Here is a 27,588-nt window from a genome sequence, read left to right on the forward strand (position 1 = left end):
TGGCAGTGCTCTAGGCCCGATGCTGAGCCCGGAGCCCGCGGATCGGCTTTGGCGCCCATCAGCACGCTCCACGCATCCCAGGTCCCTAGTGGACTGGCCCTTTGGCGAGCCCGGTCCCGATAAGGCCCCGCCCACCCACAGGCCCTGCCCTCGCTGATACCACGCCCACCGGCAGGCCCTGCCCTATCGGATGCCACGCCCTCTGGAGGCCCCGCCCCCTCGAGGACGCCACGTCCTCCACATCCACATGCCCGCTCGTGCACCCCACGCCTCCCGTAGGCCCCGCCCCTCGCGGACACCACGCCCACCAAACGCCCCCTCGTGTACGCCCCGCCCCTCACTCTGGAGATCCCGCCGCGCACTGAGCGGCCTGGGCCGGGCGGCTCCGCTGGGTCCAGCCGGGCCTCGGGGGAGGAGCTCCGGGAGCCCGCGCGCTGGGGCGGGGCCGGGGCCGGCAGGGGGCGCTGCGAACCCGGTGCGGCGCGAGGCCCGAGCGCGCGGGGCCGAGCCGCCAGCCCGGCTTGCGGTGGAGGCGGAGCCCGGGCCGGCCGGGGAGTCCTCCAGGGTGAGTGCGGGGCGGAGCGGGATGAGCGCGGGGCGCCGGGGCCGGGGCGGCGGGCCGGGGAGGCCTCGGGCGGGGAGCGCGGGGCGGAGCGGGATGAGCGCGGGGCGCCGGGGCCGGGGAGGCCTCGGGCGGTGAGCGCGGGGCGCCGGGGCCGGGGCGGCGGGCGGTGAGCGCGGGGCGGTGAGCGCGGGGCGGCGGGCCGGGGAGGCCTCGGGCGGGGAGCGCGGGGCGGCGGGCGGTGAGCGCGGGGCGGCGGGCCGGGGCGGCGGGGCCGGGGCGGCGGGGCCGGGGCGGCGGGCGGTGAGCGCGGGGCGGCGGGGCCGGGGCGGCGGGCGGTGAGCGCGGGGCGGCGGGGCCGGGGCGGCGGGCGGTGAGCGCGGGGCGGCGGGCCGGGGCGGCGGGCGGCGGGCGCGCGCGGCGGGGGCGCCGGCCTGGCGGGGTCGTTGCGGTTGGCGCTGCGTGGCGGCTCCAGGCGGGCGTCCGGGGTGGAGGTGCGCGGGGGGGACGGGGGGACTGGCGCTAGGCCCCCGGTGAGAGGCGGGACCGCGGGGGCGGGCCGGGGTCGAGGGGCCGGGGCTGGGGTCGAGTCGGGGTCGGGGCCGCGACGGAGCCGGCTCCCTTGAGTCGGGTCTGACTGAACCCAACCACTAGGCGCTCTCCCCTCCTCCTCCCCCTGCGCCCCCTCCCCCTGCGCCCCCTCTTCCTCCTGCTCCCCCTCCTCCTCCCCCTGCGCCCCCTCCCCCTGCGCCCCCTCCTCCTCCTGCTCCCCCTCCTCCTCCCCCTGCGCCCCCTCCCCCTGCGCCCCCTCCTCCTCCTGCTCCCCCTCCTCCTCCCCCTGCGCCCCCTCCCCCTGCGCCCCCTCCCCCTGCGCCCCCTCCCTCTGCGCCCCCTCCTCCCCCTGCGCCCCCTCCCTCTGCGCCCCCTCCTCCCCCTGCGCCCCTCCCCCTGCGCCCCCTCCTCCTGCGCCCCCTCCTCCCCCTGCGCCCCCTCCTCCCCCTCCTCCCCCTGCGCCCCCTCCTCCTGCGCCCCCTCCTCCTCCTGCGCCCCCTCCTCCTCCTGCGCCCCCTCCTCCCCCTGCGCCCCCTCCTCCTGCGCCCCCTCCTCCCCCTCCTCCCCCTGCGCCCCCTCCTCCTGCGCCCCCTCCTCCCCCTGCGCCCCCTCCTCCCCCTCCTCCCCCTGCGCCCCCTCCTCCTGCGCCCCCTCCTCCTCCTGCGCCCCCTCCTCCTCCTGCGCCCCCTCCTCCCCCTGCGCCCCCTCCTCCTGCGCCCCCTCCTCCCCCTCCTCCCCCTGCGCCCCCTCCTCCTGCGCCCCCTCCTCCTCCTGCACCCCCTCCTCCCCTGCGCCCCCTCCTCCCCCTGAGCCCCCTACTTTCCCCTGCGCCCCCTCCTCCCCCTGCGCCCCCTCCTCCCCCTCCTCCCCCTGCGCCCCCTCCTCCCCCTCCTCCCCCTGCGCCCCCTCCTCCCCCTGCGCCCCCTCTCCCTGCGCCCCCTCCCTCTGCGCCCCCTCCTCCCCCTGCGCCCCCTCCTCCCCCTGCGCCCCCTCCTCCTGCGCCCCCTCCTCCTCCTGCACCCCCTCCTCCCCTGCGCCCCCTCCTCCCCCTGAGCCCCCTCCTTCCCCCTGCGCCCCCTCCTTTCCCCTGCGCCCCCACGCGCGCTGGGGTCCCTGCCTCCGCCGCCCCTGTTTGCAAACCGCCCTCGCCGGGACCTCCCTCTCACCCCGGCCTGGTCCCCGCCCCCCACCCCTCCTCTCCGGCGGCGGGAACCGAGGCTCCGGACCCCCGGCCCGCGGTGACCCCGAGCTGGCCCGGCTCCGGAAGGGCGGCGCCCGGCCTCGGGCTGGGGCTCCCGCGCGGCCGGCCGTGTAGACCCGGGGCTTTCGCCTTCTGCTGGGAAGAAAGAAGTGCATTTCTGCGGAGCGGGTCGCCCTCGCGCTGGCGGCGGCTGTCTGTCAGTCCGTCACTTGAATGCCGCCGGCTTCTGCTCAAGAGCCGTGGGTGCCCAGGGCAGACATCTGGGGGGGCTGCCGGCACCCCTCTCTCCATCCCCAGGGAGGGGTGAGGACGCACCGAGACCACCCAGAGCCAGTGCAGACAATCGCCCCCTCCTTTCCAGAAACGCACTGGGCCTGGGGTCCCGTCGGAGGCTGTTTGCGGGACCGGCCGCGGCGGCCTTGCTCTCCTGTCCCGCTCCCTCCCTCCCTCCCTCCCTGGTCCTCCGGAGGAGGGTGGAGGTGGCTATCTGGGCACAAGGTTGGAACTCCGGGCTGTGAGGACTGTGGAACTGCGTACACACCTGTGCGCTGCTTGTGCATGCACACTTGCCGCTCCGGGGCTTGAACTCAGGGTCTGGGTGCTGCTGTCCCTTAGCTTTTTCTGCTCCAGGCTGGCACTCCACTACTTGTAGCCAGAGTTCCAACTTCTGGCGTGTGTGTGTGTGTGTGTGTGTGTGTGTGTGTGTGTGTGTGTGTGTTTCATTGGAGATAGTCCCACAGAGACTTTCTCACATGGACTGGATTTAAACCCTGATCCTGAGATCTCAGCCTCCCTTGAGTAGCTAGGGTGACAGGCATGCTGGTCTCCCCCTCCCCCATCTAGGATGAGTTGAATATTCCTTTATTGCCGACTAGATGTGCCGGGATCTCTCTGAATATCCACAGATTCCGTGGCAAGGCCTTGTTCCTCTCTGTGCTAAGTGTCTGACTGCTAGGAGTCCACCCTTCTGGATCACAGATGGGGATGAAGCCATCTCTGGGATCTTCAGCCCAGCCTGGTACTACCCACCTGCTGAGTGACTCAGTGTTGGTTGAGTAGAGTAGATCCGTGTCTGTCCTGTAGCCATTTTCCCAGTCTGCTTCCTTAGCTTGCAAACGCTTATCTTTTCAGTTCAACAGAGTTAAATATACATGTGCGTATTGGTAGCAGGAACAGAATGAGTGGGGGGGGGGAGGGGAGAAAGAGGTCAGTCCACTGCGGGGCTCTGACAACTAGGGGTCTACCTGTTGTGGGGGACCCCAAGATTTCCAGGAAGGACCTGGCTTATGGGTCATAGGAGGGACTGAACCCCTGGAGAGCTGCTAAGGCTGCTTTGCTGAGAGGTGGGTGAGGAGAGACAGGGTCACAGAACCCCTTTGGCCACTTCCAGTGCCACTTTCCCCCACAGCAGTGGGTGTCACTGCCGTGCCTCTGCTGGCAGGCTGGGAGTTCCCCTTTCTTTCTGGCTTTGTCGTTTAGGGAGGGGAGCTGTGTTTGGGGACATGCTTCTGCGCTATAAAAGGCTGTCCCAGGAACGGCAGCCTGGGGGAGGGGGAGGCTAGGGCGCTTACCCCCCTCCCCCCTTGCGCAGAATCCAGGGAGGGCTGTAATTCCCTGTGGGTGAGGGGGACCCGTCTTGCTCCTGGCTCCCAGAGTTTTATCTTTCCTACATAGACTCTGTCCTCTGGACGGCTCTTACCCAAAGAGTGTTTTCTAGAAGAGGTTAATTAATGCCTGCTATGTTTTTGGGAGGGGGAGGGGGAGGGGGAGGAGGAAGGATACCACTGGGTGGTGCAGGTTGCAGGGGAAAAGATGGGAGTTTATTTCAGATCCTGCCAATCTTAGTGGGGAGATTTCAGCCTCCGCACCTGCTCAGGACAAGGTAGTTGTTGGGAGAAAGCCATTTATTTGCCTTTTGGCCAAAAGATTCCCCAGCGAAGGTGGGAGGGGTCACAGGGACAAGGAAGAAGTTAATGATTTAAAACAACCCTGTGGCCCAGAGCTGTCAGGCCAGTAATTCTAGCTCCTCTGGAGGCTGAAATCTGAGGACTGTCCTTTGAAGCCTGGCAAGAAAGTCGGGGAGACGCTTATCTCCAAATGATCACCAAAAACCCACAAATGGAACTGAGACTCAAGCCCTGGAGCTCTTGCTGGGTAGGTGTTTTTCCCCTGGAGCCACATATCCACCCCTTTGGGGCTTTAGTTACTGTTCAGATGGGAACTGTCATTTTTTTTGCCCAAGGCCTGCATCTGATCGTGATCTTCTACCTATGCTTCCTACACGGCTGGGGCCACAGGCACCCCACCACACCCAGCTAATCAGGTGAGATGAGGTCTCCCTAACTTTTTGTCCAGGTTGGCCTTGAATTACCAATCTCTACCTCCTGAGTAGCAGGGATTATAGATGTAAACTATTGTGGGGTGTGTGGAGTGTGTGTGGGGGGACTCTTTTTGTTACAATCTAGCTCCATCCCGGCTTCTACTGGAAACACATACCCAAAAAATCAAAGCTTGGGGCATTCGTGGTAGAAGGCCTTGGCATGAACTTGGTCGTTTTCTTGTTTCCTTATTCTTTTTGGCTCCATTTCCAAGGTTAAAAAAAAAAATGCTGTCTTCTTGAGAAAGAAAGTGTATTTTAGGCGGTGGCTGACGTCAGCAGGCAGGCAGATCTGAGCAAGGCCGACTGATCCTCATTCCCGAGTCTCTGGCGCCTCCTAAGTTCACAGCGTATGATTTTCGGATTTCTTTTGTGCCTCTTCCCCTGGTGTCTGCCCATGGTCTAGCCAGCGAGCTAGCAGCTGCCTTGCGGGTGCTGTTTTTTAACGATTCTGCTTACAGTGAGTAATTGCAGAGCGCTGTTCTTTTCACTGGCTTTTTTACTGGGGTTGCCAATTTAAGAAGGGGCGTTGGGCTTCTCAGCTGGATGCCGGACCTCCTACCTGATGCCCACAGGGTTTGTTCCCCTCCCCTGCTCCCCCCCACAGCACACACAGCTCCCCTTCCTGCAGCATTGTTACTGCTCACCCAGGGGCCCGGTGTCCCCCTAGCTTGTCTGGCAGGCCCCCCAGAGAACACCCAGCTCATTCCGGAAGGTTCGGCTTTTAGCCTAAGGATTCCTCGCCCAGTTCCAGGAGCCCCAGGGAGCTTTATTTAGCAGGGCTGCTCACTGCTGATCAAACGAATCAAAGAACGTTTCCTGGCTGAAATACGGTAGGCATTTACGTTTTGCTTCCACAAGGCCAAAAGGGCCTGTTCCTGACAGCATCACTGGTGGGGTGGCCGTCCTCTAAGAAGTGAGTAGGGAACTTGGGCTGCAGGCTGAAAGGAAGGGACCAGGAGTAGGTTGTTGGAGTGGGGCTGGCAGGGGGGGATTTTACAGGCCCAGGCTCTGAGGTGTTGAATTGCTGCCCTGGCCATTCCATTGGCCGGGGCTCAGGCACGTGATCACATCTCTGCCAGAGGCAGGCTGGGAAATGTAGTCCAGTGGCATGTCTAGGAAGAAGACAGGTGCATTCCCCTCCCAAAGCAGGTTTACCTTAGTAACAAAAGAGGCATGGAGGGCTGGGAAGGTGGCTCAGGGGTAGAGTACCTGCCTTGCATGCATGAGGCCCTGGGTTCAATTCCTCAGCACCCCATAAGCAGAAAAAACGGAAGTAGTGCTGTGGCTCAAGCACTAGAGCACTAGTCTTGAGCTGAAGAGCTGAGGGGCAGTGCCCAGACCCAGAGTTCAGGCCCCACAACTGACAAAAAGGAAAGAAAAGAAAAGAGGCGTGGAGATGCCTTCAGGAGGCGCTGGGGCAGGGCTTCTCCGCGTGTGTCCATACTGGTGCCTGCCTCCTTCCTTTCCTGTGTCTGCCCCCATGCCCCAAGGCTGGGGAAGTGGTCCAAGAGGTGGGGACTGTGGTGTCAGTGGGGATGTGTGCCCTGGTGCTGATTTGAGAGGCAGGTGGCAGCTGAGCTGAGTTGAAGGTCGGGCAGGAGAGGTGAGCCCCAAGCCAGGAAAGGGGGTTGTGTGTGTGCACAGATGCTGAGTTAGCAGCAGAGATGCTGTGTCCCGAGAGCCGGAGCTGTTCTCAGCTCCCACGCAGGTCACCCCGGGAGCCGGGCCCGCAGAGCCCGCGGGAGCTCTGCCACGGCCAGCCCAGCAGCACAGGGCTGTGGCGAGGGCCCTCACCTCTCACGCCCTGTCGAGATCCCCGGGCGCCCCCCCCCCCCCCCCGTTGTTGTCTGGTCCTTTGCCCAGGAATTACTCAGGCTGTAAGAATAGAGTCTGGCACTGTGGCACAGCGGCGTGGGTTGGCGTGGAGAGCTGGAGCTGTCATCCCTGTCCAGAGATTTGGCAGCGAGACTTCTGATGGAACCCGGGCCTAGAGCCCTGGGGTGTAGCTCTGAACCCCGCTTTGTGGAAATAAGATGTGGAGTTTGGCCCTGCTTCCTTAGCGGGGCCTGGGACTGCGTCACAATTCAGGTTCTTCCCCAAGTTAATATCTAGAGCAGTGCGCCCTGCGCTCTTCTTCCTTTCCATCGCTTTGTGTGCAGTTGATCTATGCCCCTAGCCCTCTGATTTAGGGGTTTTCTTTTGGGGGGCAGGGCAGGGAGTAGGGAAAGTCTGACACTTTTTTCCAGGGGTAGCCTTGGATTGATACTCTCCTACCTTTGCCTGATTCGTAGCTGGGATTACAGGTGTATGCTACAACATCCAGCATCACTTGTTGGGATGAGGTCTTGTTAATGTGTTTTTTTTAGTGTGTGTGGGGGGGGGATGATCTTCCTAACTATGCCTCCCAAGTAGCTAGAATGATAGGTGTGAATCTTTGAATCTAGCCAAAGTACAAACACACAAAATTGTTTTGAGAGTGTATTCTGGGATCTGAATCAGAAAACTGTTGGGTGCCCACATCTGGGCAGCTCCGTGGCAGGATGGCTTGTTCCATCCCGACGCCGGCCTCCCCCCCCCCCCCGCCCCCCTCCAGGAGTGAGAGCTGTTAACTGAACGTGTTTCGAAGGCATGGTGTTCCTGCCCATGGGCAGTGGTAGAGGTCCCTCGAGCGTGTGGCTCCCGGTCCTGGAGGCCCGGCAGGGAGCACAGGGCACCCAGGGCCCCCCTGTAGTGAGCTTCTTTAGATAGAATGCCACGTGTAGCCACAGCTCCCATCCATGCAAAACCCTGCTTCTGTGCGCAGTACAGGAAATGCACTGGCGTGCGTGTACACATGTGTACATGTGTGAGTGCTAGGGCTTGAACTCAGGACCTGGTTGCTGCCCCTAAGCTTATGTGCTCAGGGCTAGTACTCTACACTTGACCCACAGCGCCACTTCTGGTTTTTCAATGGTTCATTGGAGAGAAGAGTCTCACAGACTTTCCTTCCCTGGGCTGGCTCAGATCTCAGTCAGGCATGAGCCACCGGTGCCTGTTTTTTTCAGACCCTTTTTCTATGCCATTTGCCTTTCTAGTTCTACAGCTGCCAATTTAAATCTCATCTGCTCTCCTTGACGTTTAAGAAACTGTTTGATATAGTTTGCTTGCACAATAAAAATCTGAAAAGAAAATAGTAAGGGTTTTTGTGGGTTTTTTTTTTTTAAGTAGTCTTGTGGGAGGAAATCTATGCCAAGTGTGTGTTCCCCGCTCTGTGGGCATTCTTACTGCTGCTCTAGCTATTCTAAAATCAGGACACCGGTTTCAGATGTGGCTGCTGCTAAAACTTCAGAAAGTCAGATGGAACACACACTTCTTGCATAATGCCAGAGAAAGTAACTGAAGAGCCCGCAAAAGTGAAGATCTTGGCTCCATGGCTTCGTTGTTGCCGACTCTCTCGGCCCCAAGAAATCATCAGCTGCCTTCACAAGTTTAGCCTGGAATTGAGAGAGAGAGAAAAAAAAAAAAAACCCTCAAAGGAGGACGGTGGTTGGAACTTGTACTTGACAAATAAAAAAAAAATGTAAAGCTATTTCATGGGTTTAAAAATTACAGAAGCTAGGCTGGGTGTTAACTCGCACCCAGCTGTGCTGCAGATTGAGATTGAAGGGGTTGAAGTTCAAGGCTAGCTTAAGGAAAAAGCAAAACAACCCCATCTCAATAAGCTTGTATGATAGTATATGCCTGCAGTATTGTCTACACAGGAGTCAGAGGAAGGAGGATCTCATTCTGAGGTTGGCCTTCAACTTTATCTTAAAAACAAGTAACACAATTACTAAAAACAAAACAAAACCTAAAGAAAAAAATAAAACTAAGTTAAGCCAGGCATCAGTGGCTCACTTCTGTAATCCTAGCTACTCAGAAGTGAGGCTGAAGCCGGGCGCTGGTGGCTCACGCCTGTCATCCTAGGTACTCAGGAGGCTGAGATCTGAGGATCACGGTTCAAAGCCAGCCCGGGAAGAAAGAGACTCTTTAATCTCCAATAAAACCATTAGAAAACCGGAGTGGTGCTGTGGCTCAAGCAGTAGAGCGCTCGCCTTGAGCTGAAGAGCACAGGGATAGCGCCCAAGACAAGAGTTCAAGCCTCATGACCGATAAAAAAAAAAGTGAGGCTGAGTTCAAAGCCAGGAAAGTCAACGAGACTCTTATCTCTAATAAACTACTCAGAAAAAGCCAGAAGTAGAATTGTGGCTCAAGTGGTGGAGCGCTAACCTTGAGCAAAAAAAGCTCCGGGACAACACCTAGGCCCTGAGTTCAAGCCCCAGGGATGGCACAAAATAAATAAGGGCCTGGCTCAAGAGGTAGAGCACCCGCTGTCTAGCAAGTACCAAGACCCTGAGTCCAACCCCCTCCCCCACACCCCCCTCATCCCCTGCCCTGTATTGCCAAAAACAAAAATCACAACTCTGCAGGTTATTAGCCTGAAATTCTTTTTGGAAGGAAGCGATAGGGAAGCCGTCCATGCTGCGTAGTTTGTAAACCATGTCAGATGTGGAATCGAAGGCTGGTTAGCTTCTGAGCGGGCCACGCACTGCTGAGTCTTAACCGTCAGCGTGACACCACGCGCTTTGATCGCTGCATCTCCACACCGGAGCTGGAGGACAAGGCTCTAGGATAATGGTTCGGCGGACACAGGCGGGCCCTCTGTGCAGCTCCTAACAGAGCCTCAGTTCTATTCAGGCCTTCTTTGTTCATCCTTCCCACCTGGGCCTCTGCCAGGAGGTAAAAGCAGTCTTTTTTTTTTGTCGGTCGTGGGGCTTGAACTCTGGGCCTGGGCGCTGTCCCTCAGCTCTTCAGCTCAAGACGAGCACTCTACCACTTGAGCTACAGCGCCACTTCCGGTTTTCTGGTGGTTTATTGGAGATAGGAGTCTCACGGTCTCTCCTGCCCGGGCTGGCTTTGAACTGCGATCCTCAGATCTCAGCCTCCTGAGTAGCTAGGATTACAGGCGTGAGCCACCAGCGCCCGGCTGTAAAAGCAGTCTTGATAGGGTTCACTCGGTGGTGGTGGTGCTGTTGCTGCTCCAGGCCTGGTCTGTGATTGACTTGGGCCTGGACCCCGGCCGGAGAGCCCCTGGGAGAAGGGCAGGATGGTCCCTTCCACCTCCCACCACGCGTGGCAAGGACACTGGGGGGCGTGGCCGCCATCGGGTGGCCCTGAGACAAGCAACCTGGGGTAGGACAGGTTGTGGAGAGTGCAGGCAATGGAAAGATCTTGGCTTCCCAATGGTGTGTGTGTGTGTGTGTGTGTGTATGTGTGTGTGTGTGTGTGTGTGTGTAGAAGTTAACTGGACTTTTCTGCCCAGGTTGGCTTAGAACTTTGATCCTTAGATCTCAGCCTTCCCAGTAGCTGGGATTACAGTCTTGAGTCACCGGCCCCCAGCCTCCAGCGAAGTCTTTGAGTCCCTGAATGACCCCACTTGGAGGCGTGCTTCTAAGCTGCGTGGCTTGTTCAGGAGAATGTCAGGGGTCTTGGGGTTAACCGGAGTTTTTCTGTCACCTCCTGCCCCATCATCTTCCCAGACATGTGAATAATATATAAGAGCAAACAGCGGAGTTCACAAAGAACAAAGGCTCCTGTGATGGAGTTCTCGTTCTTGTCTTATCTAAGCGTGGCGTCCAGTCTGGTGAATCAAGGCCCCGCCAGGGCTGCCTGGGCAGCTCAGAGTGTGCCTGTAACCACCCCGCGCACGCGCTCTGTGAGAATGATCGTGTCCAGTGGCTGAGCTGGTCTGGCTGCCTTAACAGAAGCAAAAGAATGACGCTTCAGGAAGGTCGTAGAGTTGGTTGTCTTCCAAAGCAATCGGAGCCAGTGGGCCAACAGGAAATGAGTGTCATCCAGCGTTCCTGACCCTCATCATCAGCTCAGTGCTTCAGAGGATAGGGGAAGAGAGATCAGGATGGGAGCTGGGCTCTGGTGCTCATGCCTGTAATCCTAGCTACTGCCCCAGGCAGGAAAGTCCGTGAGACCCTCATTTCCAATGAACCACCAGAAGTGGTGCTGTGACTCAAGTGGTAGAACACCAGCCCTGAGCTCAAAAGCTTAGGGAGAGTGCCCAAGTCCAAGTTCAAGCCCCAGGACCAACACACACACACACACACACACACACACACACACACACACACACACACCAACGGCTCAGACTTTGGAAACTTCTAGTCACTTGCATTAAAAACAAAACAAAAAAACCCATGGCATTGGCATGTTCCTTTTCCATTCAGAAGCAGTGTCTCCCACAGTATAGTGGGAACTGCGCATTCACTTGGACTCTTCAAGATTGGGCTCTAAAACGTTTCTTTGAGCCGCTCAGCTTTACTGTGGGGCTCACTGGAGTTAGCTGGGTTTTCTGTTGGTCAGTGTGTCAGCAGGATCTTAAAGCGCTTGTCAGAGTCCCGAGTTTGAGGTCTTAACCGTGTGGGTTTGGCACAAGGGACCAGTAGCACCATGCCTGGCTGGCATCTGAGGACGGAGCACCCCTCCAGGTCCAGCCTGGAGTTGGGAAAGCAGTGTCCCCATGAGTGTTTGGGGCAAACAGATGTCTGGGGGTGAAGGGCCTGCGGAGGATGGCGCCGGCGGCTCACGCCGGTCATCCCAGCTACTCAGGAGGCTGAGATCTGAGGATCATGGTTCAAAGCCAGCCCGGGCAGGAAAGTCCATGAGACTCTTATCTCCAGTGAACCACCAGAAAACTGGAAAAGTGGTGCTGTGGCTCAAAATGGTAGAGCGCTCGCCTTGAGCAAAAGAGCTGAGGGATGGCGCCCAGGTCCTGAGTTCAAGTCCCAGGACCAACATACAGAAAGAGTCTAAAAGAGGACCACCCAGAAACCCAGGAGAGGGAGCGAGGGCATCGAATGTCTGTAATTCATCAAATGAAAAATTATAGTCAGGCAGAAATGACAGGAGTCCAAATATCGACAGTGGTTTAAGCAGCATTAACACCAGCCCAGCCATCTGGCTCCCCGGCTCCACCCTCCTTGTTTTTTACATCTAAGACCTAAATATAGACACTTTCCCCAAAAAAAGGCGGATTGAAGAACCGTGGACACTGAGCAGAGACCGGCACATGCCGCCCGCTGACGGGAGAGACCCGATCCCATAGAACTTCCCGGCCAGGAGGGCCAGCAGCTCCCGGGTTTCAGTCAGTTCACCTTGTGCTTCTCCCACGAAGCTCCCAGCACTGAAGCTGGCTGAGACGCAGCAGCTGGTGTCCTTGCTTGCCATGGGCCTGTGGAGTGCTGGCCAGTTCCTCATGGTAGGGGAAGACTTCACTAGGAGCCATCCGCTGGGCGCTGGGCTGGAGCTGCATGCCATGGGCGGCTTCATTCGCCTGGCTGGCTGTCCAGCCAGCTGGTTGTTTGAAGAGCCCCTTCTGGGGCTGCTTGCTGGGTTCCAGCACACCAGCCCGCCCCCCCTCTCATGCAGCCTCAGTAGTCTAGGAGTAGCAACACAAAATGAGCCCCACAGCTGGGCGCTGATGGCTCACGCCTGTCATCCTAGGTACTCAGGAGGCTGAGGTCTGAGAATGGAGGTTCAAAGCCAGCCAGGACAGGAAAGTCCCTGAAACTCTTATCTCTAGTGAACCACCCAAGAACTGGAAGTGGTGCGTGGATCAAAGTGGCAGAGCGCTTGCCTTGAGCTGAAAAGCTGAGAGACAGCGCCCAGGCCCAGAGTTCAAGCCCCATGGTTAACCAACGGAAAAACAAACAAATAAAAGAAGACAAGCATGCGTATAAGTCTTACTGTTGCAGAATCTTCTCCCCATCAGCTGGCTCACTGTAAAGGGATCAGCAAGGTGGACGCAGTGGCACCGGCTACGTAAAAATGTCAGTGGCGATCATCACCGCCTAAGCGGAGGAGGGAGGTCTGGAACGTGTGGATCTGAAGGATCATAGTTAGAGTCCGCGGACTGAAGGTGTAAAGGCGGCAAGAGGCCCTATCCTTGTGAGCCAATCCCTGCGAAGACTTCCTTGTCAGGCACATTGTAAATGCTCAATAAACACGCCTCCGACTTTTCTGTGGAAATGGCATGTCTATGAGTCGTTGGTGAACACAGCACTCGAGAACTGTTCTCTTCCTGTGGGAGCCATGACACTTGGACTCAGCAGAGGGCAAAGGTAGAAAACATGTTAACTGTCCTCAGGGTTGGGGATCCCTGCCTCTGTTGGGGGCGGGAGGAAGATAGGCTAACTGGACGGTGTTCAGCTGACAAGGTGGATTGCTTTCTCTCCCCCCGAATACTTTTGTCATTGTTGTTCTTCACTTCTGCTCTATTGGCAGGACGGGCGCGCGCTTTGAGGTGAAACCATGAGGAGAAAGTAGAACAGAACAATAATGCTTTTCCGCAATCGCTTCTTGCTGCTGCTGGCCCTGGCTGCCCTGCTCGCGTTCCTGAGCCTCAGCCTGCAGTTCTGTGAGTCCAGCGGGGGGCGCGGGCGCGGGCCCTGGCGTGGGAAACAGAGGCCCCCAAGCCTTCGCTTCTGGAAAGAACAGACATCTGAACACCAAGGCGGGTGGGGGGGTGTGTCTTTGTGCTATCGGTGCTCACGGAGGATGGTTGCAAGCAGGAGTCTTAAACTACAGAGCGAAGAAGTTCTGGTCCGCTCTGCCCTCCTGGTTGTGAGGATAAAGCCCAGGCCTCCCCCCACGCATTCTACCTCTGCACAGATTCCGAAAACGGCCTGGTGATTGCCAGGCTCTTTCTGTTTTCTTGTTTTAGTACTGAGATTTTTGAACTCAAGGCCTCACACTTGCTAGGCTGGTGCTCTGCCGCTGAGCCGTGCCTCCCTCCAGCTGTGCTTTTTTTGCTGTTTTTTTTTTTTTTTTTTTTGAGACCTCAGTCTCCCTTCCTGCCTGGGTACGTGCTTGAGCTGGTGACCGGCTTCCAGTTAGAGCTGGGATGACAAGTGGACAGGCCCCACATTCAGCTTCCCTCCACGATGACAAGGGTCTCACAGACTTTTCCTGCCCAAGCTGGCCTGGATTTGCAATCCTCCTTCTCTCAGCCTCCTGAGTAGCTAGGATTACAGAGTGACCCACCCGCACCCAGCTTCTAAGGTAGAGAGGGACCTTGAGCCACCCACAGCCCACAGATGGTGGGCCCCTGGCTGGCTGCTCCTTGAGGGTTGCGGGTCTGTGATTTATGTTCAGTCTTTCAGGACTAGAGTCGCTGAGGCCGGGTCAGGAAGATGGGTCACCAGTACTGACCTTCCCCTAGGCCAAAGTTCACTGGTAAAGGGGACCCCGTGGACCTCTCGCCATCCAGCCTCCTTCACCCAGACCTCCGAGCTCAGGCTGCCTCTCAAATCTGTGCTGTCCCCATGCATACATCCCTCCTGGTCCCGTGGCTGGCCACGGTGCCCTGTGACCTGTGCCCCCCCCCCCCGCCTGGAGCGCGGCCCCTTCCTCCCGGCCATGCCTGCAGCCCTTGCCTCTTCTCCAGGAACATCATGGCTCCCAAAGGTTCCGTGCGTCAGTGCTGTACGTCAGGGCCTCCCTGCCCCCTTTCCACTAGCCCCACAGAGTCTACCCCTCTGATTCTGCTGTTGGAGTGGAGTGAAGGCAGCATGTCCTGGTTCCCTCTATTTCCCAGAAGTCCTTGCTGCTCTAGCTCATGGCGGCCATCTCCTGGATGTTGGTTCAATGAATGCATCTCAACCTGTTCTTCAATGCAGGCTGAGCCTACTTCCCCTTCCTCTGTTGCTGTGCACTTGAGGCTGAGAAAGTGTCTGCGATGCTAGGAATCTTCTTGTCTCTGCTGTCACCCGCCTCCTGTTTCACCATTTCACCCCGATGGGTAGGAGACAAGGGCTTGGCACCCATCACTGCCCGGGATAGCTCTGTGGGGAGGTAGCCTTTCCGTCTCAGGTCGGGTGACAGAGACAGAGATACAGGTGACCCTGAGTCAGTGACGGTGAGGCTCAGAGGTGGGATGGGCACTGGGCAGTGGAGGAGGTGGTATGAAATGCAGACGGCTCACAGCCAAGCTTCCTGACTCCAGGCACAACCCAGAGTCATGTGCCGGGTTGTTCTAATGGTGACGACAACTAAAAATCCTCATCTCAGGTGGGGTGCCGGTTGCTCACGCCTATAATCCTAGCTACTCAGGAGGCTGAGTGCTGAGGATCACAGTTCAAAGCCAGCCCAGGCAGCAAAGCTGGTGAGACTCTTATTTCCAATGAACCACCAGAAAAGAAAACCAGAAGTGGAGTTGTGGGCTCAAAGTGGTAGAGTGCTAGCCTTGAGAAAAAAAAAAAAAAAAGAGCTCAGCACCCAGGCCCTGAGTTCAAGTCCCACAAGTGACATCTGCTCCCCCCCCCCCCCCCCGGCCCCCGCTCCACAAAAAAAATAATCCTCATCTCATCCTTCCAGAATTTGGAAAAAGAGGTCAAGAGAAGCAGACACATGAGGTTTAAAAATATTTCAGGTGGTTAATGAACTGTTCAACAGGAATCTTTTATCCCACACCCTTCCCCCCTCCCCTGAAAAAAATGTGGTTTGACGTTCAGTAGTTTAATTGTGTGTAGCTTTTCACTGGACATTTTTCATGCTTCGGGCAGTTAAGGGAGTCACCGGCACCTAAGTTTTCCCCTGAGACCCCAGCCGCTCCGAGGGACGTAAGTGGATGTGTCGGCAGCGTTGCTGCTGCAGAAGCTCACGCCGTGCCACTGAATGGCCTTGTGTGTCTTTGCTTATATAACGCCTCTGAAAGTACCTCTGTCTGAGGAGAGCTTTTTTTTGTAGGAAAGAATTTGCAGGGTTAGGTGAGGCTGGCGGGAGCTGAGCTGGTCATTCTTGTCCCGATAGGTTAGGACGGCGAGAGACCAAGAAATGCATGTTCTTTCTGCTCTCCTGCTTCTAGGTAAAGTGTAACTTCCTCTTTTTTTCTTCCCATTTCTATAGAAATTTCGAGTTCAGTTGCTTCCTTTCATTGCTCTATTCATTACGCTTATTATGATTTTTTAAAACCACTCATTCATAATGTAACATCTTTTTACCTCTTTGCTGAAATATATGGACTTCTTCATTTCTCTTGACAGTGTTCAATGCCAACCGGCACTGATAGTAAGGAATATCTGAGCAGTATCAAATACAACTTGCTTTTCTTATGTGTTCAGTCAACAGTATGGTTTTGTTTTTCTGGGATGAATGTGGATTTTATTTCATCTGATTGGTAGTTGTTTTTGTTTTTTTTTTTAATTCTTTTTTCTGTTGCTATTTGAATACACAAAGGCTATGACCAGGGTTATGATTCATTAATCAAGTCTTTGAAATCAGCACATTTCTTCTTCTGGGTAGAGAAATGCGTGTGGTGAACCCACACATTTTTATTAAGTGCCATTATCTGTGCTTACCGTGGCTTACCATGGGCTAATTGCATTTAATGAACAATCATCTGTTTCGTGCATCCAAGCCTTGCATGTTGTTGTCGTTGAAGAATGTACAAGTGAAAGGCGGCTGCCCAGGCCAGAGGAGAGAGCCAGGGCGGTGGGGAAAGACAGATGGATGCTGTATCGTTATTTGGGGTTTCTGCTTTTTGGGCTCTTTTGCAATCACGACTTCCCTGCTGGCCCCCTGCCGGCATTTCTTTTTCTTTTTTTCTTTTTTTGTTGGTCTTGGGTCTTGAACTCTGGCCCTGGGTGCTGTCCCGCAGCTCTTCAGCTCAAGACTGGCACTCTACCACTTGAGCCACCACAGCACCACGTCCGGTTTTCTGAGTGGTTTATTGGAGATCAGAGTCTCACGGACTTTACTGCCCGGGCTGCCTTTGAACTGTGATCCTCAGATCTCAGCTCCCTGAGTAGCTAGGATGACAGATGTGAGCTGCCGGCGCCCAGCCCCTGGCATTTCTTCAATGCTTGTTCTGTGCTGGTCTCTCTCTGTTGTGCTGGTGTGGCCCACATGGGGGCATTGGGCATGTAGGCTGTGAGAAGGTGGCCCTCCCCACCCAAGACCCTGGGGGTTGCTGCTGCTTCCTAACAGACTTGATGGTCACCGTGGTTCGAGACCTTTAGGGAAGCCCTGGGCTCGGGGAAACTTTTCTTCCATAAAATGATTGTTGTTCCACTATACAAAGAGACTTCTGGGAAAACTGTTGGCTCATGGAAGCCTCTGTTTCTTCTTCTGTAAAAGGGTCGGTTGGTGTTGTTGTGCAACATTGGTGTAAGGGCAGAAAGTTTCAGGAAACCTCTTGATCCATATGGACCCATAGCTCACATAAATTTATTTTTTTAATTTTAATTTTACTCATTTTTTATTTGCCGGTACTAGGCTTGAACTTGGGGCCTGAGCACTGTCCCTGAGTTTTTTTTTTTTTTTTTTTTACTCAAGGCTAGCATGCAACCACGTGAGCCATAGCTCCACTTCTGGCTTTTTGGTACTTAAAAGAGATAAGAATCTCACGGACTTTCTTGCCTGGGTTGGCTTCGAACCACGATCCTCAAATTTGAGCCTCCTGAGAAGCTAGGATGACAGGCGTTAACCTCCGGTGCGCAGCTCCTCACAGAAGCCTTTCAAGACCTGCAAACTGGACAGAGTCCAGGAGGCCGTCAGCGTTGGCAGCAGAAGCTTTTGAGATAGGCAGCATCCATTCCCTTGTTTCTCACAGGAGCTCACTGACGGTGATGGGCGTTCACCTATACAGCGCACACGGCACCCGTACCTGGGGGTTTCCCGGTTGGGCAGCACCCAGCTGACCAGAGGGCCAGGGGTCGGTGAGAGCCACACTGGGCTTCCACGTCTCAAGGTGGTCATGGAGACATTTTATCATGCACGTGGCAGAACTTCCCACCAGTCGAGGCCATCCCGAGGCAAAGTGGGAGTTTGGGGTTCTGCAAGTTCTAGAGTGCCCCCCGCCAATGCCAGAACAAACTGTGATTCCTTAGCACACCATGAAGGAGAAAGAATTCCAGAGCTGTTAAAAAAAGTATTGTTACTATGAAAAAATAACACATACTATCTTATATAATATATACAAATGCTGTCTATGTTTATCACTTTATTATATAAAGTTACGGGGCTGTACAGAGGGGTTACAGTTACATGCGTCAGGTAACGAGTGCATTTCTTTTTTTTTTTTTTTTTTTGGGTCCGGTCATAGGGCCTGAACTCTGGGCCTGGGCGCTGTCCCTCAGCTCTTCAGCTCAAGGCTAGCGCTCTACCACTTGAGCCACAGCGCCACTTCCGGCTTTTTTCTTTTTGTTTATGTGGTGCTGAGGAATGGAACCCAGGGCCTTATGCATGCAAGACAAGCGCTCTACCACTGAGCCACCTTCCCAGCCCCAATGAGTGCATTTCTTTTGGGACAGTGTCGCCCCTTCCCTCGTGTTCTTCCGGTTTCTCCTCCTGTCCCCACCCACAAGTGGTATAGTTCATTTTCCACATAAGCTCTGGTGAGGACCACTGCTTCATTTGTTTGACGTTTGTCCCTCTGTTTCTGTGACCCCCTTCTCCTCCCAAAGACAGATAAACAAGACAAAAAGAAAAAAACAACAACAAACACAAAGAAAGAAGTCTCGTTTCCATTTCCTGGAGTTCATTTTGATACAGATTATGCTATGTGATCAGATGCTCGTAGGCGTTGGGCCTTTGTGCTCCTCCCCTACGAGCATCCTCCTTTGGTCTCACTGTGTGTGAATGCCTGGACCCCGTCTGTGTACATTCAATCCAGCGCCGATGGTCTCTCGGGGCTTGGCTTACCTCACTTCACATGCTCAGTTCTGGGCCCATCCATTTCTCCAGGGCCCTCTGATCAGATGACTGGGAGTTGGGAAGAAGAGAGACGAGGTGGCCGGGCCTGGGAGATGGTTTAGCCCATGAAGAAGCGCTATCCCCGATCAATGGGAATTTATTGAAGGGAAAGTCAGAAAAGCTGGCTGACATTGGAGAGCACTTGGCCAGGGCGTGTGCGCACACACACGTGTGTGTGTGTGTGTGTGTGTGTGTGTGGTCATCACCGGCCTGCTTTCCTTGCAGTCCACTTGACCCCTGTGTCCTCGGCTAAGAATGGAATCAACGGCAAGAGTCGCAAGAGAATCATGGCAGACCCCGTGACCGAGCCCCCCGGGGCGGACCCCGTGTACGAAGCTCTCCTGTACTGCAACATCCCCAGCGTGGCTGAGCGCAGCATGGAAGGTAGGGACGGTGGCCCTAAGCTCCCCCCCCCCCCCCCCCGCGTGGCTGCTGCTTGTGCCCAGGACGCCCTCAGGCGCTGGGGTGAAAAGCTGAACGGCCGGGGCCAAGATGCTGCAGCGGCCACTAAGGCTGCGCCTTCACATGGGGTTCTGGGGTTGTAGTGGCTGGCTCTCCAGCTCCCTGTGCGTGAGGATGTGGGGGTGTGAGGGATTGAGGAACTGCTCTGAAGAGCCCGCCCTTGAGACTTGGGCAACAAGGTGGGGAGGGGGGGTCCCAGCCAGGTTCCTGGGGCTCACCCCAGCCACTCCACATTCCGAGGTTGTTGTAGGATCTGCCCATGGCCTTGGGGGTGTGGGGAAATGCCATTTCTCTGGTTGTGCTTTCCTTGGCTTTTCCTTGCTTTTCCTTGATTACGTCCATTGTTTGTGCCTGGCTGTGTTTCTGGAAGGGTTTAAACCAGGGGGCATCTTTGCATTTTATTTTATTTTATTCTGGTCCTGGGGCTTGAACTCAGGGCCTAGGCTCTGTCCCTGAGCTGCTTCTACACAAAGCTAGTGCTCTACCACTTGGGCCACAGCACCACTTCTGGCCTTTTCTAAGTAGTTTCTTGGAGATAAGGGTCTCATGGACTTTCCTGCCTGGGCAGGCTTTGAACTGTGACCCTCAGATCTCAGCCTCCTGAGTAGCTGGGATGACAGGCGTGAGCCACGGACACCTGGTTTAGGGGTTCTTCAGTCATCCCATCCCACCCAGCCTAGTGGCTCTGCCCACAGCTCAGACCCCAGGACAGGGTCACTGTGACCTCTTCCTCCTCCTCCAAGGGAGGAACCTCTTCCCCTCTCCCCCCTCCTCATCTCCACCCCACCCTCCTCCTTCCCTTCCTTCTTCCCCTTCCCTCCTTCCCCTCCTCCTCTTCCTCCTCCTCCTCCAAGCTATAAGCCTCTTCCCCCTCCTCCTCCTCCCCCCTCTTCTCCACCCCCCTTTCTTCCCTTCCTCCCCCCCACCCCCTCCTCTTCTCCTTCCCGTCTCCCCCCTCCCCCTTCTCAGGCTGGTCCCACTCCCTGCAAGAGTCCCCACCTGCTGCGCCACTGGTGGCCCTCTGCTTCGTCCCCAGGTCACGCTCCCCATCACTTTAAGCTGGTCTCGGTGCACGCGTTCATCCGCCACGGGGACCGCTACCCTCTCTACTCCATTCCCAAAACCAAGCGGCCCGAGATCGACTGCACCCTGGTGGCTGACAGGTAAATCGCACGCGTCCTGAAACCTCCGTCCTCAGCCCTCTGCCAGGCCCAGGTGGGGAAGGGCCTTCAAGACTGCCTCCGGCTGCTGGGCCTCCCTGGGGGTCACCCGCAGCCTGTGTGGAACACCCCGTCCACCTGCAAGACCCGAGGCTCAGAGATGAGGACACCGGGCAGGCTCACCTCCAGCCCGGGCCTATCCGGAGCCCTTCTCCCCCATCCTGCTCTTGAGACATTTGACCCAAGTTGCGGGGGGGGGGCATGGCTTTAATCCAAGTTCAGGGAACAGCAGGCATGTCCCTGGATCTCAGGGAGCCCCCCCCACGTGTGAAATGGGGGTGGCTACACAGAGGTGAGGTGAGGAGAAAGAGACCAGAGGAGGGGGTGTGCACAGATCCAAAGCTGAGCTAGAGGCCCGCCATTAATCTGTCGGGGAGTAGAGACAGCCTGGTCTCTAGGATGTCGCAGAGTATGGAAAAGGCCCGGCCCTGTGGTGAGAAGCTCCGTCAGCGATGAAGGGCCAGGCGCCCCTCCCTGATGTCAGTAGACTAGGGCAGGAGATGGAGAAAGCCCAGTGGGGAAGATGTTACTCTGATGGAATGCTGCCAGGGGCCAGCCGCCTGCATGGTGCCAGCCAGGCTGGAGCTGGGGAGGAGGCAGGCAGGGCCCTGACCATTCATTCCAGGACTCAGGCGAACTCTCAGTCTTCCTCTCTCATTTAAATAAGAGAGAGAGCGAGAGCACCACCATGTGCTGGTGGCATACATCTGTAATCCTAGCTTACTTGGAAGGCTGGGAATGGGAGGATCATGGTTTGAGGCCAGCTGGGTCAGAAAAATTCATAAGACTCCCCCTCTTTCCCCCCACCCCTTCAATCCATAGCTGGGCACAGTGATGTGTGTCCATCAGCCTCGCTATGATAGGAAGCCAAAAGCAGGTGGATCGACGCCCATGTGTGCACCTGGGCAGGAGGAGATAGCCTGTCTCAACAATAATTTCAAAGGGGGGGTGACTTAGTGGTAGCATGGCTATCTAGCAAGCGTAAGATCCTGAGTTCAAACCTAGTTACCCCCCCACACACACACAAAGACACAGCTATTTGTTATCTATTCTGTATTTTTTTTCTTCCACAACTCTTCATCTCGCCCATGAAAGCTGTAATGAGCACGCTTTAGATGTCGCGGCATCATTAAGCAGTCAGCTGCCCTGAGAACCTGCAGGCCCCGCCAAGCACGTTCAGGGTGAGCTCCATTTCTAAAACCGGCCGCATAATTTCCTCTGATCCTCACCAGTCGCCAACCTGAAATAAGGGTCTGGAACAGAGTATGAGAGCGGCGTGGATGGCTAGCCCCGGCTGATGGGAATTTGTATTGGCAAGCCTCACTGTCGGTCTGGATATTTTATTTCTGAGTTTATAAACATTTATGTGCTTCAGCCTCGGGCAAAATAAAATAATTCTGTTTTTATGGAGAAAGACAATTCCCTGAGGCCATTCAGGGTGAGTTATTAATCTCTGCTGCCTGCCAGGATTAGCATCCTCTGATGCAATTTTTTTTAAAGATGGATTTTTTTCAGCTTTATGTTTTTGAAAGATAATAAACTCATCTTGGGCAGTGTGTGTGTGTGTGTGTGTGTGTGTGTGTGTGTGTGTGTGTGTGTGTGTGTGTGTGTGTGTGTGTGTGTGTGTGTGTGTGTGTGTGTGCGCACGCGCGCCAGTCAGTCCTGGGGCTTGAACTCAGGACTTGGGTGCTGTCTCTGAGCTTTTTTTGCTCAAGGCTAGTGCTCTTCCGCTTGAGCCACAGCTCCACATCTGGTTTTTTGGTGGTTCATTGGAGATAAAGGTTTCACGAGGGCTGGGAAGGTGGCTCAGTGGTAGAGCGCTTGCCTTGCATGCATGAGGCCCTGGGTTCCATTCCTCAGCACCACATAAGCAAAAAGAAAAAAGTTGGAAGTGGTGCTGTGGCTCAAGTGGTAGAGCGCTAGCCTTGAGCTAAAGAGCTGAGGGACAGCGCCCAGGCCCAGAGTTCAGGCCCCACGACCAGACCCAAAAAAAAAAAAAAAAAAAAAAGGTTTCATAAACTTTCCTGCCCTTGATCCTCAGATCTCAACCTCTTGAGATCTCCTGAAATCCTCATGAGCCACCGGTGCCCAGCTTAGCAGCCATTTTTAAAGGATTACTGAAATTGATTAGGTTTTCAGACATCAGGATCAGCCACGAGAACAATTTGCCTTTTTGCTTCTTTCTCATTCGGCGTCACATGCAATTTGGATATGAACTTAAGTTCTGCTGGATAATACAGACATACTCATGGGCTGTTGCGTTACTTTGAGGAAATGTGTGTGTACTCGTAGGTCATCTTCATTATCAGGGGAAATGTTGTATGTGTGACTAGAGAGGTCAATTATATCTTGACTTGTCATAGTGCCTCACAGTAGAAACATCATAATCTGACTCCATAAACGTTCTTTTTAGCTGTTCCTTAGCCCACCCCACATGAAATGAGATATTGTATGTGCCAAGTGCAGAGCAGCTAGAAGACAGACCTTGAGTATCTTATTCAGTTAACAGTTTTCCTCAAGGAAGACTCATCCCCGAAGGTGCTGGCTGAGACCTGCCAGGTTTTCAGGGCAGCTGACTACTTCATGCAGGCGGAAAAAATAATATGTAGAAAGGGGTGGGACAGGGCTGGGAAGGTGGCTCAGTGGTAGAGAGCTCGCCTAGCATGCGTGCATCCCTGGGTTTGATTCCTTGGTACCACATACACAGAAAAAGCCAGACATGGTGCTGTGGCTCAAGTGGTAGAGCACTAGCCTTGAGCAAAAGAAGCTCAGGACAGTGCCCAGGCCCTGAGTTCAAGCCCCAGGATTGGGAAAAAAGGAAGGAAAGAAGGAAGAAAGGAAGGGAGGGAGGAAGGGAGGGAGGGAGGGAGGGAGGGAGGGAGGGAGGGAGGGAAGGACAAGAAAGAAGGAGGTGTGGGGGAGGAAATGGAGATCAGAGTGACTGAGGTAGGGGAGGGAAGAGGCAGGGCCAGACACAGTGACAGGCGTGCAGGCTCTCTGAATGCAGCCAGGTGCAAGGGTAGAGATGCTTTTGGAGTTGCCTTTGAAGCGCTGGCCCTGTGGCTCTGGAGGAGACAGACGGGAGGGGCAGGAAGACCAGTTGAAGGCCCTGTAGCCCAGGAAGTGACGTGAGAAGCAGCAGGTGAAAGGATTTGCAGGCTGAGTGGGTAGGGGCAGGGGAAGCGGGCACAGGGTAACCCCCAGCCCTGGTGCCTGTCACTGCCCCGTCTGCACATCGCCTTTACAATAAAATTTAAAAAAAAAAGAAATTGATGGAGCTAAAATAAAACCTGTTCTGGTGGGCAAGAAAGGCCATGACGCATATGGGGTTTGCTTGGTGAGGCCAGGAATGTTCTGAAACCCTCTGATGACTAATCCTCCGGTGTCTCCTCAGGAAGCCCTATCACCCCAAACTGGAAGCCTTCGTTAGTCATATGTCGAAGGGATCTGGAGCCTCTTTTGAAAGCCCCTTAAACTCGCTGCCTCTCTACCCTAACCATCCTCTGTGTGAGATGGGGGAACTCACGCAGACAGGTACGTGTGACCACTTCCCCCCCAACCTTCTGTTCATGTCCGCTCGGAGCCAGTTCCCCGGGGATGGAGCCCAGAGACCCCAAGGTGTCTAATTGAACATCTGCTTTCTGCAGGTTAAAAATAACCTTTCAGAGCCAGGTGCTGGTGGCTCACGCCTGTATACTCCTTGCTACTTAGGAGGTTGATATCTAAGGATCGTAGTTCAAAGCCAGCTTGGACAGGAAAGTCTGTAAGACTCTTATCTCCAACTAACCACCAGAAAACCAGAAGTGGCTGTGTGGCTCAAAATGGTAGAGTACTAGCCTTGGTCAGAAGAGTTCAGGGACACTGCCCAGGCCCTGAGTTCAAGCCCCGTGACTGGAGGAAAAAAATGCTTTCAGGTTTGAGTGCAGTGGTGCATACCTGTAATCCCAGCTACGAGAACATGAGAGATAAGGGAACTGAGGTCTAAAATGAGGCAAAAATAAAACCCTATCGGGAAAGTTAACTGAAGCAAAGATAGTTGGATGGATGGCTAGATAGATAGATAAATAGACAGATACTTAAAAGTGTGGCTCAGATTAGAGCACCTGCTTAGCAAGTGTGGCTCTAAGTTCAACCTCCAGTTCCACCAAAAGACAATCATTTTTTTTTTAATTTTATTTTATTTGAGAACATACTGTACAGAGGGGTTACAATTACATGGGCAGGATAATGCATACATTTCTTACCAAGCATTGCAGCCTCCTCCTTTGTTTACCCTTCACCTCCCTTCCCAGCCTCCCCCCTCCCCCCCACCCAATCATAAAAGACAATCATTTTTAAAAAAGGATTTAAAAAAAAAAAACAAGAAACATTCCTGAAGATAAATTCCAAAAGACAATAAAGTAAAAGAAAGCACCTGCCATCCCATCCAAGAATCAGACCCTGACTAGTAGTTTTTCTACCTATGTGCATGTTTACTTGTGCACGTGGACACACACAGGCGCACTCACGCACACAAAGTAGTAGCTCACATGTAATCTTTTGTCATCCACTTGTCACACGAGTTATGTGGTGAATGTCCCTCTCTGTAACTCACGTCCGCGGATGGAGGCGTCCGGACACCGTGTGCCTTGGGCTTGCCCTCCAGCCAGCCCCTGTTGCCCTGTCTTCTAGGAGTCGTGCAGCACTTGCAGAACGGCCAGCTGCTGCGGGATGTCTACCTGAAGAAACACCACCTCCTGCCCAACAACTGGTCTACCGCTCACCTTTACTTAGAGACCACCGGCAAGAGCCGCACCCTGCAGAGCGCGCTGGCCCTGCTCTACGGCTTCCTCCCGGACTTTGACTGGAAGAAGATTTACTTCAGGCACCAGCCCAGCACCCTGTTCTGCTCCGGAAGCTGCTACTGCCCGGTGAGAAACCAGTACCTGGAGAAGGAGCAGCGCCGTCAGTACCTCTTACGGCTGAAGAACGGCCTGCTGGAGCGGACCTACGGCGAGATGGCCAGGATCGTGGACGTCCCCACCAAGCAGCTGCGCGCCGCCAACCCCATAGACTCCATGCTCTGCCACTTCTGCCACAACGTCAGCTTCCCCTGCACCCGGAGCGGCTGCATCGACATGGAGCACTTCAAGGTGATCAAGACTCACCAGATCGAAGACGAGAGGGAGAGGCGGGAGAAGAAGCTGTACCTGGGTTACTCGCTCCTGGGCGCCCACCCCATCCTCAACCAAACCGTCGACCGGATGCAGCGAGCCACCGAGGGCGGGAAGGAGGAGCTCTTCACCCTCTACTCCGCCCATGACGTCACCCTGTCCCCCCTCCTCAGTGCCCTGGGCCTGTCGGAAGCCAGGTTCCCGAGGTTTGCGGCCAGGCTGATCTTCGAGCTCTGGCAGGACAGAGAGAAGCCCAGCGAGCACGCGGTCCGCGTCCTCTACAACGGCGTCGACGTCACGTTCCACACCTCCTTCTGTAGGGACCACCACAGGCGCTCCCCCAAGCCCCTGTGTCCTCTAGAGAATTTGGTCCGCTTTGTCAAAAGGGACATGTTTGTGGCCCTGGATAGCAGCAGTACGAATTATTTCGAGGCATGCCACAGGGAAGGAGCGTGAAAGGTACTCAGCAACAGCACTGGGGGCCAGTGCTCACATGCCAGGCAGGAAAGGGGTCTGCTTGTAGTTTGGTTTTGAAAGGTTTCAAAGTCTTGATTTTTTTTTTCTTTTTTGTACACATGTGCCAGTCGTGGGGCTTGAACTCTCCTTCTTTTTGCTCAAGACCAGTGTTCTACCACTTGAACCAAAGTTCCACTTCCAGCTTTCTTCTTTCTTTTTTCTTTTTTTTTTTTTGTCGGTCGTGGGGCTTGAACTCTGGGCCTGGGCGCTGTCCCTCAGCTCTTCAGCTCAAGGCGAGCGCTCTACCACTTGAGCTACAGCGCCACTTCCGGTTTTCTGGTGGTTTATTGGAGATAGGAGTCTCACGGTCTCTCCTGCCCGGGCTGGCTTTGAACCGCGATCCTCAGATCTCAGCCTCCTGAGTAGCTAGGATTACAGGCGTGAGCCACCAGCGCCCGGCTCTTTTTTCTTTTTTTGAGTGGTTAATTGGCGATAAAAAGTCTCATGGATTTCCTGCCTTGACTAGCTTTGAACCATGATCCTCAGATCTCAGCCTCCTGAGTAGCTAGGATGACAGATGGGAGCCACTGGCTCTGAGTCTTGGTTTTAAAAGGCTGTAATTTGGTACATGAGCTATTTGGTACGTGAGCTATTTGGTACGAAATGGCTAGTTCACAGAGCAGAAGAGAAGGTACTCGATCCCAGCCACACATTTCTTAGAATGCCAGAATAATCTCTAGTACCCAAAGTTGCCAATCCAAGTTTGTATTCTTATAGCCTGCCAAACCAGAGAACCAGCAAACCTCAGCCACAATTTTCTTAATCTCGGATGCTTTTACCTTTCAATGAAAATTTTGTCTAAAACAAGGATTGGCACAGTTTTTTTCCTTAAAAGATCAGGTAGTAAAGATTTTAACCTGCAGACCAAAAAGATCACAGACAATCTCTGTCGTTAACCACCCAGCTCTGCGGCAGTAACCTAGCAGCCCAGGATGAGAGTAAAAGCTTCAACGTGTTTGTGTTCACAGGTTGAACCAAAAGACTAGTAAGGCCAGTGTTGGCCCTGAAAGGCTGAGATTTGCTGACCTGGTTTTGAAACCAGTATCTACTACCAGTTGCACGAGCAGCACTTTGTAAACCAGTCGACTACCAAGAATGGGTTAATGGTCCATCTGCTAGAAAGAGTTTGATCACACACGGAATCAGAGTGAACCCTAGATGATGACTAATGAAATACTTGACGTCCATCGTGATCATGGTACAGGATTGTTTCACGTACGTTTCAGGTATTTGTCTGCTGTAGTCTATCTGCTGTATAGGCTGAAATTTTTGTATTCCATGTAGTATTTTTATAGTCTAGGAAAATATTTTCAGGGGCCAGTTTTAGATGTGTTCTTATACCTATGGTAATATTTAACTTACTGTTCGGTGGGTAAAAGGAGGCCAGAAGCTGAATTCAAGCACTTTCCACCCCCCCCCAAAATCAATAATAATAATGGCGTATTCCTTTTGACAAGCCCTAGAATTGAATCAATTTTTAAACCATTTTCACCAGTTGTAAATGGCAAATTCCGATTGATTTTTAGACACGTTTTTAGAAGAACTTTGTTACTAGAGAGTTAAATAATCTTTCTAAGGTATTTTATATACTAGAACAGTTGTAATCGAATCTGTGGTCTAAATAATGGTGCTAGTTCCATCAGAAGAAATGTAATGTTTGTGAGTGCGATTTTCCAAAACGTTGGCATTCCAACCTCTTCATTCTTGTCCAAGTGTGACATTTGAACACGTGTTTCTATAAATAAAGTTTTGAAGAAATA

At 54.6% G+C, this 27,588-nt stretch overlaps 1 protein-coding gene across 10 annotated transcripts; it reads left to right on the top strand.

The window, feature by feature from the left end:
* Window positions 1-447: 447 nt before the first annotated feature.
* On the top strand, window positions 448-27,588 carry Pxylp1 (2-phosphoxylose phosphatase 1). Of its 10 annotated transcripts, none has more exons than XM_070005525.1 (8): window positions 2,601-3,333; window positions 4,316-4,469; window positions 4,558-4,638; window positions 13,009-13,141; window positions 18,703-18,861; window positions 19,976-20,102; window positions 23,554-23,693; window positions 24,831-27,588. In XM_070005525.1, the coding sequence occupies exons 4-8, from the start codon at window positions 13,063-13,065 to the stop codon at window positions 25,766-25,768; spliced, it is 1,443 nt and encodes a 480-aa protein (XP_069861626.1). In that variant the 5' UTR covers window positions 2,601-3,333; window positions 4,316-4,469; window positions 4,558-4,638; window positions 13,009-13,062; the 3' UTR covers window positions 25,769-27,588. The 10 variants fall into 10 exon arrangements, with proteins under 10 accessions (XP_069861630.1, XP_069861626.1, XP_069861629.1 ...); XM_070005526.1 differs by lacking the exon at window positions 2,601-3,333 and adding an exon at window positions 4,131-4,197; XM_070005528.1 differs by lacking the exons at window positions 2,601-3,333; window positions 4,558-4,638 and adding an exon at window positions 12,497-12,845 and having other exon boundaries at window positions 4,127-4,469.

This window comes from Dipodomys merriami, unplaced genomic scaffold, assembly GCF_024711535.1.
Source record: "Dipodomys merriami isolate MVZ:Mamm:240054 unplaced genomic scaffold, mDipMer1.0.p SCAF_68, whole genome shotgun sequence".
NCBI lineage: Eukaryota > Metazoa > Chordata > Mammalia > Rodentia > Heteromyidae > Dipodomys > Dipodomys merriami.

What these genes read in the sequence shown, in the direction of transcription:
- Pxylp1 (XM_070005529.1), top strand. Translation starts at nt 13,063, where the DNA reads ATGCTTTTCCGCAATCGCTTCTTGCTGCTGCTGGCCCTGGCTGCCCTG. An exon ending in GGCTGAGCGCAGCATGGAAG is followed by an intron (nt 18,862 to 19,975) that starts GTAGGGACGGTG and finishes CTTCGTCCCCAG; the next exon opens with GTCACGCTCCCCATCACTTT. An exon ending in GGGGGAACTCACGCAGACAG is followed by an intron (nt 23,694 to 24,830) that starts GTACGTGTGACC and finishes CCTGTCTTCTAG; the next exon opens with GAGTCGTGCAGCACTTGCAG.